Source organism: Corapipo altera, unplaced genomic scaffold (assembly GCF_003945725.1).
Source record: "Corapipo altera isolate COAL_440 unplaced genomic scaffold, ASM394572v1 45, whole genome shotgun sequence".
Lineage (NCBI taxonomy): Eukaryota > Metazoa > Chordata > Aves > Passeriformes > Pipridae > Corapipo > Corapipo altera.
The window spans coordinates 10,194,344-10,207,810 of record NW_020884877.1 but is presented as its reverse complement, the minus strand read 5'-3'; the positions used below and the strand labels follow the sequence as shown (position 1 = coordinate 10,207,810).

General features: G+C 34.3%; 1 protein-coding gene across 1 annotated transcript in view; it reads right to left on the bottom strand.

Annotated features, from left to right (window-relative positions):
* The window catches only part of CERKL (ceramide kinase like), a 52,740-nt gene that overhangs the window by 15,403 nt on the left and 23,870 nt on the right, over nt 1-13,467 (bottom strand). The window contains exons 3-4 of the mRNA XM_027637245.1: nt 6,736-6,867; nt 990-1,053 (exon numbers count right to left, since the gene is read on the bottom strand). Coding sequence (XP_027493046.1) covers nt 990-1,053; nt 6,736-6,867 — 196 coding nt within the window. The remainder of the gene's footprint in view (nt 1-989; nt 1,054-6,735; nt 6,868-13,467) is intronic.

The window sequence follows — 13,467 nt, the reverse complement described above, 5'->3', positions numbered from 1 at the left end:
AATCAAGCTCCAAAATTTTAAAATTTAATGATTTTAAAAAATAATGTTTTAAAAAGTACATGAAGTTTTATTTTACACCAGCTAAAAGGAGAGACATTAAAACTTAACTGTCATCAAATACATGGCTATTTAGTGAATTTAAATTCTGATAATTTAAGATGTTTGTTGCACTAAAATGCAAATTTTAGAATTGACACGGTAAACTTCATTTTATTCATTACCTACTGGAATGAATAAAAAAAAGACTGTCTTGCCCTTTCTATATTTTCACTTGAATTAGCTTTCTGTCCATCTAAAATAAGCAACACTTGGCAAACACAAGCTGAGTTAGGGTAGCAGATTAATGCACACAGGCACAGCCTTCAGCCCACACCTAACTTGCCTCCAGTTGCTTCTGAGCCTGGGCAGAACATGTAAGGTCCATGTGCAGAAACAGCACAAAAACTACCTTACCTCTTACCACCGTACACAGTGCCTAAAAGGAGGTACAGATGTGTTTTTCTAGAAAGGACAGGGATCTTTTCACCTCAGAAATCCTAGCATCATACTGACTTAAGGGTTATATTCTTCCAGCTTCTTCTGCTCCTGTTTGCCCTTACAGGGGAGGTACTCCAGTGACTCTACCCAAAGATCAAAGATGAAACAATTTAAATATGGCTCAGTATAGGAGATGTTTGTAAAGAACATACAATCCAGGCTTTTTCTTCTTTGTTTTCATATTCTTGTAAATACAGAGACTGAAAATTTCATGAAGCATATTTCAGAAAGGTTTATGCTTATTTACCATTATTTATTAATCTAAAATACATATCTGTTGTCAGTAATTATTAAAAACCAAAGCATTTAATGAGAACTCATTTTCTCAGGTTTCATAGGTATGAGAAACAGAGTAACTCATGAAATGTCTACTAGCATGGTTTTGATTGGAATACAAATAAAAAAATAACGTGACAAAGTTTACTAACATTCACAGTCACTAACCAACTTACCCATCAAATGCCTGGAGTTCACATTCTTTAAGTACTGAGAGAGCATGTCCTTCATATTCAGTTACTGTAGAAAAATATTAATTATCAGCGGATTAGATAATTTTAAAGTGTTTTCAATTATTTTGCCCTTATAACATAAGGAACACAGAGTAATTCAATACAGATTAATGATTTTAAAAAATAGTGTTTTAAAAAGTACATGAAGTTTTATTTTACACCAGCTAAAAGGAGAGACATTAAAACTCAACTGCCATCAAACACATGGCTATTTAGTGAATTTAAATTCTGATAATTTAAGATGTTTGTTGCACCAAAATGCAAGTTTTAGCATTGACACGGTAAACTTCAGGAAAACAAGCATATCCTCAGTAAAGACTGAATTATTTCAGGATCAATCAAATTTAATTGCCTTTGTGTTACGATATGCAAATTGCTAAATCAAAAATATGAGGAGTTAAACACAGAAGTATGAAATCAAGCCAAATACCAGTGACAACAGAATATAACACACAGAGGAAGGTGGCACAAGTATACACCAGAGTTCATAGCCTCTGGAGGAAATGAATCTGTCACTCTACATTGATGTCTCTGTGTTTGCTGATACTCTATATAGCACTGTAAATGCCAATGAAGACAGGATAAACTGGCATACTACAGATGGCACAAAGCATCATAACTACATTTAGCATTTTCTAGGGCAGCTTTGCCAGAAGAGACAGCCCAGCTGCAGCCACCCATCAAAGATTTTTGCTGACTGACATGACACTTGCAGATGGATTTTTTGTGTAAGAATGTGCATCATTATATGCAAAATTACATTAATCTTTCATGCTTGTCTGTCCCTAGTGCTTGCATAGTTCAAGGCTTTTCTCCAGTGTTTCTAAACACTGTTAAAATTATTAGTCTTGGTGTCTAAAACAATCATTCCGTATCTGTACCTGTTCTAACAGTATTTCTACAGACTATTCAAATGCTGCTTACAAGAGCTGAAAATACCCCTCTCTCTCCTTATGTATACATACACACAAATATGCTTGTATACATAGTGAGTGTATATATCTTTTTTCCTAAGAAATAAAAAGCAAAACAAAATCAAAACAAAAGTGATACAATTTTTAGACTTCACATTAAACAATTATGTATATAGACACACACACACATATATATTATATACACACACATATTGCATATAACTTCGAAATCCCCCAGTCGGTATTAGCAAAGTTCTAGTGTTTGTTGTTTTGAAAATTTGTAATTAAAAACTAGAGTTATTTTGATTATATCAAAGGCAAGGAATTATCATTTTGCTGCAGAAATACCTATCACTATAATAACTCGAGAATTATTCACAGCAATTACTTTCATGTAGGGCCTCTTGGAAGATCAAAGCACAATATTTAAGCTACCATATTCAGATTTGCATTAGCAATAGGAACAATATTTTATCAATACCTGTAGACTGTGCAAAAAGTGACCAATAAAACTGCTCATCATGCAAAAATGCAGAAAGGTTCAAATATCTTACCATTGCTTAGCTGCGAAATAAATTCTTCCTATGAGAGCATACAGTTGGTTACCAGGTTACATGCCTTTTTAAATGAACATGATGACATTTAGAAAGTTATGAGTACAGTCTAATTAAAATCGAATAGTAAATAAGATTTATTTTGTAACAGAAAACATGCTCAGTGCTTTCCTAATGTAAGTAAGTTATGCCTAGTATTAAAAAATTAATTCACTCAAAGAACAAGGACATGAAAATAAAGAGGGCTCATGTCTACAGAGAAATCAATAAAGGCAGTAAAAATGACTAATGTTAGCCAGATTGATAGCAACTCCATCCTCTTTGCATCTAGTTGCTTAAGTTTGGAAATTAAGTTAAATGACTATTGCAAGGCTTAAGATTGGAAAATTCCAAGAAATTTAAAATTTGATGAGCAAATGACAGAAGTACACAGCATCTATTTCAAAACATCATGACAAAAAGGCAATGAAAAAATGAGGTTTCCAGGAAAAACTTTGTGAGAACATATAGAAAATCACTCAAGTAGAAAAAAAACTTTAAAAAATCTAACATAGACATAAAAAGACCATGTCTAAAAAGTTTTTTGCAGGCTTGACAATCTCCAGAAGGGCATGTATAAATCATTCTGATAGCTCGAAAAGAAGCTAAATGTTTGAATATTTGGCCCTGTTCCAATTTAGGGGAAAAAACCCCAAACAAACAAAAAACCCTACACAATATATTTTGATAAGAGGAAAAAGCTTCTTTTGTCATTTGAGAAAGATCCAGATTACATATTTGGTAATTTATTTAATATTTTATATTATTTAATGATTTTTCAACCACTTCTAATGCATAACTGAGAAAATTTTTTTCTTTTTCAAGGACATTTTGTTCTTTAGTTTCAAGTAACAGCATTGTGAAGGAAGGACACCAGTGGTGTACCTCATTTGAACAGTCACACACGCTCCAAAACATTTTAACACCCTATCTCACATAGCAAGCAAGAACTAAGGGTTCTGCCTCTACATATAGAAAAAGCAATATGCAATTAGTTCAACACTTCAAAACACGGGATGCTTCCCTATGACACCTAAAAATGTTAGCACTCATGTCACAGACTGAAGTGTATAGGATTAGAACTGTTAGTGATAACTTTTTTTTTATCCATTGCCAACACCAGTTCATCTGTTGTTATTTACTGCACAGTAAGTTTAAACCAATGCTATTTATCCAATCCTCAAACACTTTTTTTCCCTTTGTGATTCTGCCCTAAAAATGGGCAGGCTTACTTCTGCCTAAATGTCAGCTTGTAACTGTGCATAAACAGAAGCAAAAGAGTGAAAACTAGGATGACAAGTGAGACAAGCTATGATTCTGTCAGGGCTTCCTTCCTTTATTTATTTATTTATTATGTGTAAAATTTTACAAGATACTAATGTATTTCTAAAATATTGGCTCCAATTATCACTATTTGTCAATACTTGCAGGTATCTCAACAGTGGAGCAAGCTCTTGTTGAACTGAATTTTTGGAAGAGTCACTGTTCTTACCATAGCAGCCATAGCCCTGCTGTGGCACAAAAGATTGCCAGATTCTTAAAAGAATGCATAAAGGCCAGATTTTAACTATTGCTTAGACTTAGCTACAGTTAAAAGTACTGTTTCAGTTTAAATTTGTTAATTCCCATTTTCTAATGCACTAAGCACTTCAGAGATTTGTTTATTGCATGTAACCAAAATAACCCCAAAACCCAACAAAACACAATCCACTCTGTAAGACCTTTGGTTACTTTTACTGAAATTAATACAGCTGTAGTGCATAAAGTAATTTGGTAAAAACACACAAACAAAAACCCTACCAAAGTTGAAGATAATTTGAAAAAGTAAATATTACTTCAGAACTCACTTATTTACATACGTGCCTTTTGATCACTTTATGTCCTTGAGTAGGAGAGAATACTTCCCCTCCAGACTTGTAAATACATAAGTTTATTCCAAGAGAAGTTACAATGAAGAATAAGATCTGGCAAGCCTGATCACTGAGGAAGCCACAGCCACCTACCAATGCACAAGATTGCATGAGGAGAGTTTTGTCTTTCAGCACTCCACTGTCAACCTTTGATGGTTTGAGGTTTTTTTCAGTAACCTGCAAGCTTTGCACTGTGTATGCACAGGTTCACATTTGCTATAAAGTTTTTGTGTACAATGAATTTTAATCTTTAAATGTGTGTATGTGGAAAAGTCTAAATGTAAACTATCTTCAGTGTAAAAATTGTCCAAAAGCCTTCACAATTTCAGTATCTAATACACCATTGTACACCACCAGTTATCTAAATATTGGCCATAGTCCAAAAAAAGCAGGAACTGCAAGATACACACTCCGACTTCACATAATCCAAAAAAATTATGGGAGGAAAAAACCCTGCTCAATTTACTTGAAATAAAGCACTCAATTTTATTACAAGAGAGTACCAGTGGACAGGGCTTTCAGTCAGCACCCACCACCACTGTCTTTTTATTAAATATTTAGCTCCCTATTTTCTTAAATATTTAGTCCCCTGTTAGCGTTGAAAACTGTAATGCAGTTTTCTCATTTTGCCTGTAGGAGGAGTGTTAGGCAGCTAATAAGCACAATTGTATTTCATCATTGCCAAAAAAAACTTATTTAAAGGATAAGCTATTCAGCATTTTTCTAGCTAAACCCAGAAGTTTCCTTTCAAATTTTAAAATAGAAATAATTAAAAAAATAAACTTTAAACTGTTTCTCTTCAATTAGGAAAAATGTTTTTAAACCCACTACAAATTATATTCATAGTTTACATGAAAACTTTTTTAAAGTATTGTGACTAAACAAGGCTAAATTCAATTTCTAAGACAACAGCATTATTATTAATCTGTTCACACTACCATCCATGCCTTGCAGGTGAAAAATATGCCTGTGAGAATCAAAACTTATATAAAGCTGCTGGCATTCCCTTCTCAATTAAGAAATGTTAAGAAATTATCCCTACAGAATTCTAATACTGACAATCTTTTCCAAATTTATTTTAATGTGCCTTTAATCTTCAAGTGACTTTACTTTAAATTGTGGGCTAAATAATTAAAAAACACAAAGATACAGGTAATAAAATTAGCAAGATAAATCCCACGTACAAACATTTATTGCATTATTATATCCTCATATCTAAACTAGATTTTCTCAGAATAATTTCTGGCCTGCAACCAGAACTAGTCATCATTTCAAAAGAAGTTTAAGAACAACTTCAGAATGAGCCTTCTGTCTTATAATTTATTTAAGTGGGAACTAATTTTTTTTTTCAAGTCAATTACAACAAACATAGGAAAAAAACTTTTTGGTGTTAAAATGTCTTGCACCAGAATTTATATTTCACATGAATAGGAAATGCATAATCAAAAAATAGCAGTATATTAAAGGTAAATGTAATACTATGGATTAAAAATTGTGAATGGGAAATTCTCTGTAAATTTAGGTCGTTTTGGGGACAAAATTTGATGCTGCATAAGTTTTGGTCTGTTCACAGAAGAGAGCAAAAGTAATGAACAGATCACTAATATTTTACTGGCTTAAGAAAACTCTTTATTTCCCTATTCGGTTTCTCATAAAAAAGTCAATCAAACAAAACAGCCAAAGGGCAATTTCAGGACATAAAGCAGAACTCTGGCGCAAATTGGGGCCTTAAATCCACACCTGCTATCAGGAACCCATTGTTGAGCAGAAGGCAGCATCACTACAACGTTACAGTTGTACCTTTTCATTACCCAGACACCAAGTCATGCCCATGTGCCTCGTGAGAACTGCCCTTGTCATCACAGAACTTAATCACTTAGGCTTCCCTGAAACTGAGTCAGAACCCAGAAATACTGTGTCCTTCAGATCAGCCCCTCTTATATGTCAGGCCAATAGACGTTCTCCGAAGAGAATAGTTAAGGTCATGTGTTTATTAGAATACAGGAACAACTCTTAGTAAGCATATATAAGACTGTCAGACATTAAATGCTTGTTTATTTATATAGAATGCTTACTTTAAAAAATACCAATGATGTATTACTTAGTATTGATTGCTACAGGTGAAAAATATTCAATTAATAACAGAACTACAAAAACACATAATGCATTACTTGCAGGCAAAGCCAATAAGGATTAGCAGTAAATTTAAATTGTCTTGTATGCTTAAGTACTAGTTTCACAAAGGATTAATTATGCTTTTGAAGCAACTTACCAGTGACATCAGTTTTTATGTCAGCAAGCTTAAAAAGAGGTGCAACTTGTTCATAATAAACATGAGTGGCTTCTTTTTTGTGGCTGCTTGGATTAACAAACACTTTTAAGGATTTTGGTCTGTTTTGAAAGCCTTAAAAGAAAAACACAAAATATTTAAGATTACATACAGCCCAACTATTTTTACAGCTTAAACGAATTTCTGATATTAGAATCATTAAAATACTTTAACAGGATAAGTAAATTCTAGTCTAAAAAATGTTTCAATTACTTCTTGGATATGCATTATTTATCTCTAAATTACAGTACTGATTACTTTTGTGTGTACAGCTAATAAACAGTTGTAGAAACCAGAAAAAAAAGTCTATGTCATAACCTAGTTAAATCCTGATACAGGAATAGAAGGAATATGAAGAAGTTCTAAGCTTGAGCAACAAAAAAGAAACCCAAACACCAAAACATATCCTTGTTGGAATATAATATGACACCCTCCTGGCAGGCACATGAACAAAAACACCCAGTAAAACTGATACTACAATATGATACTTTTGTTTTCTGAAAGTGCAAATCAAACAGTGCAAACAAAATTCCCTCGCCTTGAAGAAGGTCCAAAGAAATAGAAATAAAATATAAAACTTGGCAATATCATTCAGAAATCCGAGAATCATTGTTCATTTTATTTTTTAAACATTTCAATCTTTGAAGTAATGAACCCCAAGGAAACAACGCTGAGAAATAATGCAGTACAAGCTGTACCTTGTCTTGCACACTGATCCCATGAAGTAATTTTATTCTTTGAAATACAGCATTTTGTTGAATAATAAATAACTTGTAGTAAACAAATAACATTACTTTTCAAGTTCTCTTCTCTAGAATTCCTAAAATTGCCGTGGTTCAGTGAGGTTGCTTTGCTACAAAAAGCAAGCAGTAGCATTCAATACTGCTGTTGTTTTGGTAATTATTTAAAATCTATGATTTAAACAATTCTAGTTCTTATCAGGTGAGACTATCACTTTCTTAGCCAAATAAAAGCTAGAATATCTGGCAAGTGTACAGCTTTCAACATTCAAGAACAAAAGTAGTAGTAGGCCACAACTCCAAAAGGAGCCAAGTGTGAAAGCACATTTTCCTGGCCCATGAAGAGTATTACTTCAATTTTTACAGCCATGTATACCTTCAGAGTATCAGCTGGGACTTTCTGAAGCTCATTCCACTTACTTTCCCTCAACAATTGAACAGGAACAATTCCTCAAAAAATTATAGCTAAATACTATTTCATCAGTAAAGGGGAAAGATTTTCCTTGAGACCAAAACATAACCATTATAAAAAGTCCCATAGATTATTTTTTTATTTATTTAAACACATCAAATAATCTGGAAATGAAAACTAGTACTTTATCCAGTTTGTGTTCGTAAATTTAGATGATTTCCTAAAGATACTGAAATAAATTACTGGATCAATTTGCTGCTATAAACCCAAATGCATACTCAAAAAAATTTTATAACTATATTTATGTCAAAATGTTACACACAGTGTCAAGTCATTGCACAGCAAACTAATCCTGAGGAATCCTTAATGCCTGAGGAATCCTGCATGTCTTTAGCACAAGCCTTAAAAAGTATCTCCTTAAAAAGGAGAAAAAAGAAAATGGAAAGAAAAGTAACTTGGTGAGGACTGCGGATGTGTTGGAGGGCAGGGCGGCTGTTCACAAGGACCTTGATCAACTACAAGAAAGGTCTGACAAAGCCTGAAGATGTTCAATAAAGACAAACACAGGTCAGCACCTGGCCTGGCAAAACCCTATGAGTTGGGGGGGTTGGGGACGGACTGACCACTCAGCACCTCTTCAGAGAGAATCGGCAGCTCCTGGCGGACAAGGAGCTGAGCATGAGTAAGAAGTGTGCCCTTGATGCAGTGAAGTCCAAGTGCTTACTGGGTTGCAGTAAAAAGAGGACAATCAGCAGTCCAAAGGATATCACTATGCCCTTGTTTTTGACATCTTTTGAGCCTGAAGTTCAAAAACTGCATTCACTTTCAGGGCCCCCAGCACAAGACTGATGAAGCAGAGAGGGTCCAACGGAGAATTGTGACTACAACGAGGGAACAGGGCACAGGCAAGAGTCGGTGGTAGCTGACTTGTACAGCCTTAAGAGCAGAATCTACCTAAATGCTTGCCTTAAGTATCTACTGCAGGAGCACAAAGAGCACCCAGCCAGACCCCTTGTAGGTGCAAGGACAAAAAGGCAATGGACACAAGCTGCACAAGGAATATTCCAACGTGAAATAAAGAACAACACTCTTCACAATGAGGGCAGTTACGTCATGGATGACATTGTCCATCCTTAGAGATTTTTAAAACTTACCTGGACATGGCTCTTAGCAACCTGATCTCTTTTAGAAGCTCACCTGCCCTGAGCAGGAAGCTAGAATGGATTATCTCCAGAGGTCCATTCCAATTTAAATTATTCCTGATTCTCTAGAAACAGAAACAAGCACTGCAGCTATGTACTTCAGTGCAATTTCTAATCGCAGGAATTACAACACAAACAAGGAAGACTACAGAAAAGTTTCCAAGGACTATTAATACATATAAATCATCATCATAAAGATATGATTATAATGTCTTAATTGAAATACGCTATCTGGTATTATTGCAGTCTTTTAGAAGCTATAAAAATATTAAGACCAAAAAAATAATTTCTGTGATTTGATAATTTGCCTAAAGCATCAGAAGAAATTAAATTGAAAACTACAATAATAAGGACTCCTGATTTAAAAGAGTAAAGATTTAGCCACATTCCTAAATGTGCTGTCATGCTTTTTATCTTCTTTACAGGAACTCCTACCTGGGACAGTTGGTCCTAAATGCTCAACCCCCACCAAACCCAGAGCCACAAAACTCTAAAAACTGGCTTCAGAGTCATTGATTTCTAAGTATACCTTTAAACTTAAAAAAAACCCCAAATACCAAAAACTTTGTTGTAATATAAGACACAAAGCAGAGGGAATAGGAAAGTGTAGTTTATAGAATTAGAGAAAGGTGATGAAGTGTCATAAATTGTCACCCAGACAGCGCAAGCCACAACACTGCTAAACAGTCATTAGGAGAAAACTGAAGGAAAAAAAGCAAAGATCACTATCTCACTTCCATGTTTTTGAGTTTCAGGTGTATAAATTTAAGCCCTGGGTAGCAATACACAGGTTTAAAAGAAATCCTAAGTATGGAAAAGAATACAGGTTTTTCAACTGGTGAAAAAAAATTCTATGTTTTTAAGGAAACAGTTGAACTTCATTTTTTTAAAAAAAAATTGGATTATTAAATGATTCTAAATCAGAAACTGCATTTATGATGATCTATATTAGGCTAGTGCTGAAAAGTAGATCAGAGTTGACACATAAATCCTAGTGAGATTTTTAAGAACCAAATGAATTCACAAGGTAAAAGTATTGGAATAGTCTCTTTATGACTACTTGAATATCGATTTACTTTTTTGGAGAGGTAAAATATTTCATTTACAGAAACAGGTATCATAAATAAGGCTTTTGAGCAGAGCTGGTACACTACTGATGTGGTTTTGTTTGTGCCAAATAATTTCCAACTGACATGAAAGGATGATCGTGACAAAAATAATTACTTTATCATTCCCAGCATGCACTGGACAGGTTATAACACACCAAACAACCGAGTTTTATGAAAAATATCCAGTATCAGTCAAAGATTAAACTTTCAGACAATATATTATCGTGAAACTTCTTTAAAAGTATTTTTAAATAATAATCTTTTAATAGTCTTTAAACAACATCTCTATGAATGAATCAATGTCATTGACTACAGCGTGCAACTGAATCCAGTCTGCCAGCCTTTTGGTGTTCTCCTAACTGGTATTCTGTTATTGTTTTCTGTGGCTGCTCCGTTTGAAATGAACCAGCAGCCTAAAGCAGGAAGGCCAACTGTTCCTCTAGTACTAACAAATGTGCTAATATGCACTAGTTTAAACTTGATCTATCAAGTGAATCAGTGAACCATGAAGGGTGGTGGGTCAATCAGGGTGTTCTGAAAACAAAGGCTCATAGGGCAGCAGAGACGCTGTGCTCAGACATACATCTGTGCTGCTTTCAGTCCTTAGCTTTATGAAAATGGGTTTATGTTACAAAAGTTAAGAGCCTGGAATCATGTCATTACTGCCTACATTTATAAACACTTTATACAACATTAAGAATATTATACATGAGAAAAACTAATAACATGAGACAAATTTGTTAATGTAACTATGGAGATACCACTGTTAATATTAACTAACCAAAGTTAATGTTTAACATTAATGGTTTAATTAAAACTTCATGCATGAAGTTTCAGGCATTCATATCAAATCCCAGTATGATACTACAGAATAGTAGATAAAAATAAAAAAGCACTTCATGCTCTCTTTGCTGCTTTATCATTTATTCTTAATCACATTTACTGTCTTCTGTTAGTTTACAGATTTTTTAAGTACAACATTTTCAAAACTGTTAATGAAAATAAGTGTTATTTTGTTAAAAAAAATCCCCAAAAATGGATGAGCATTGACAATTGAGCATTTTCTCTCATTTCTGAGGCTGCCTTAACCCTTTAAAAAATACTGCGCATTTGCATGCACCGAGGATTTTAGATTAAACGGTGAATTCTACTGACACAGTATGTCCCCACTGTACCTGCCCGTAAGTCCTGTACAAAAAGATGTGACGTATAAATGGAAATCACTGAGAGTCAGGTGTGTAACAGGACTGACAGGAGAGCAACAGCACATTACAATCTGTCTAGGCTGCTCTTTGGGGCCTTCCAGGAGCCAGTCCAGAACCAGTGTTCCACAGGTGTATTAAGATGGCACCTTACATATTAAGATGGTTACCTTACATCAGTTTAACAAATACATGGTGTGAAGAAGATCAGTTTTCAGGACCTCCATATCACTGAGCAGGCCCTTCATATCCAGCTGCCATGCATTCGAACAGCGGCAACATTAGGTAGAAAATAAAATTTATTTAAAAGTGGGAAGGTGGTGGTACATATATTTTGTTACCCTGTCACACACACACAAAAACCCCATAATAGGAGTCACTGTAACTAAATTCTAAACAATCATATGTCTTTGTATGCTTACTTCTAAGATGATAGGCTTCATAAAAAATTATAGTCTAGTCAAACTTTAAATTGAAGTACTCTGAACACAAAGTCAAATCAGAGGACACTCGCTATGAAGAGAGTAAGAAAGAACAGAGAAAAAACATGTATGAAACATTCATGCCAGACAAGTCACACAGTAAAACAGAAATTGTGCACATGAAATTTCAGAAAAAAATGAAATCTTCATTGGAAGATCAGAAATCATCATTAGAAAGCTCCAGATAAAACTCTAGCTCACATCATCACTGATAAACTTTCTATTGTTGTTCCTTAATTAATGTATATGAATAAAAATATAAAAAAAATCTTGCCAAAGAGTAAGGTAAACAAATAGAAATTGCATTTATCTTCAGAGGAAACACACCTGTCAGTCACATGTACATTCATTTGTCAGAATGTCTAAGTATTGCTGACAGACATACTCAAATATATATATGTTCTACTTTGGTAAATCACCTCCTTTTCATTTGCTACAGCCCAGGAACAATAAAAAAACCCCTCCAAGTAAATAATGCAGCAGTTAATGAAAAATTATTGTGGGATCAGATAGACTGGGGGAAGGGGGCAGGGCAGTACACTGAAATTTTAACTATTTTAGAAGGATAAAACCAAAAGGAGACACTTTGAGTTCATTATTAACAAAGATGTCTCCAACACTATTAAGAAAGGAAAAAAAAAGCTGCAGCAAAAACTATGAAAATTCATCACTGTTTCACGCAGAGATACCAAAGTGCCTTTTGAGATTTCAATTACTGTGAAATCAACAGAACTCAACTTCATTGTATACTTTTAGTCCAGACCTAAATCCTACTGGGAACTTCATACCAATGTTTGGTATGAAGACTTTCTTTCTGAATTATACCATAACTATACCATCACTCTTTGAATTACTGATAATGGGCCTCTGCCACACTGAGTGCATAAATATTGCCGCTTTTTTGGTGATTTTACTAATAGGAAGGCAGTCTGACTATCTATCCAGAATGTAACAGTATGAAAATTACTTTTATTGTAATTATAGGACTTAGAATAATATACACATTAGTCAATGATATTTGGGGGCATGGTTGTCTGATTATTTTTTCTCCTCCGAGTCTCATTATTCCTGAGGTAGAAGGCAAGTAGAAAAAAAATACTGATCAGACATCAAAAAAAAAATCAGCACAAGGTTTGAGCTTCTGGAGAAAGACTGAAGTTGAAGGAAGAACTTGAAACAGCAACATTACACAGAATACTTTTTTCAGGTTCACGTGGCTTCCAATTACAAAGCTATAAAACAGAGACTTCACCTTGAGGTCAAGGCAACCTGAGCAGAGATACTGCAGGTTTTTTTTCCTGTGAACATATGGTATCACTGCTCCTGATAGATGGAGGGTAATCTGGGAACAAAACAGACATTTGCTCCTTATGCAAATGTCCTTGCCTTTATGGGTAGCTGGAGATCTGCAGGAATCTTGGCACTTCTACAGATTTAGATATTTCATGATAAAGTCTTTCACAAAAAGGAAGATTTTTTAATAATATCTTCATTTGAAAAATCCTAAGTATACTGTAAACAGTGTAAG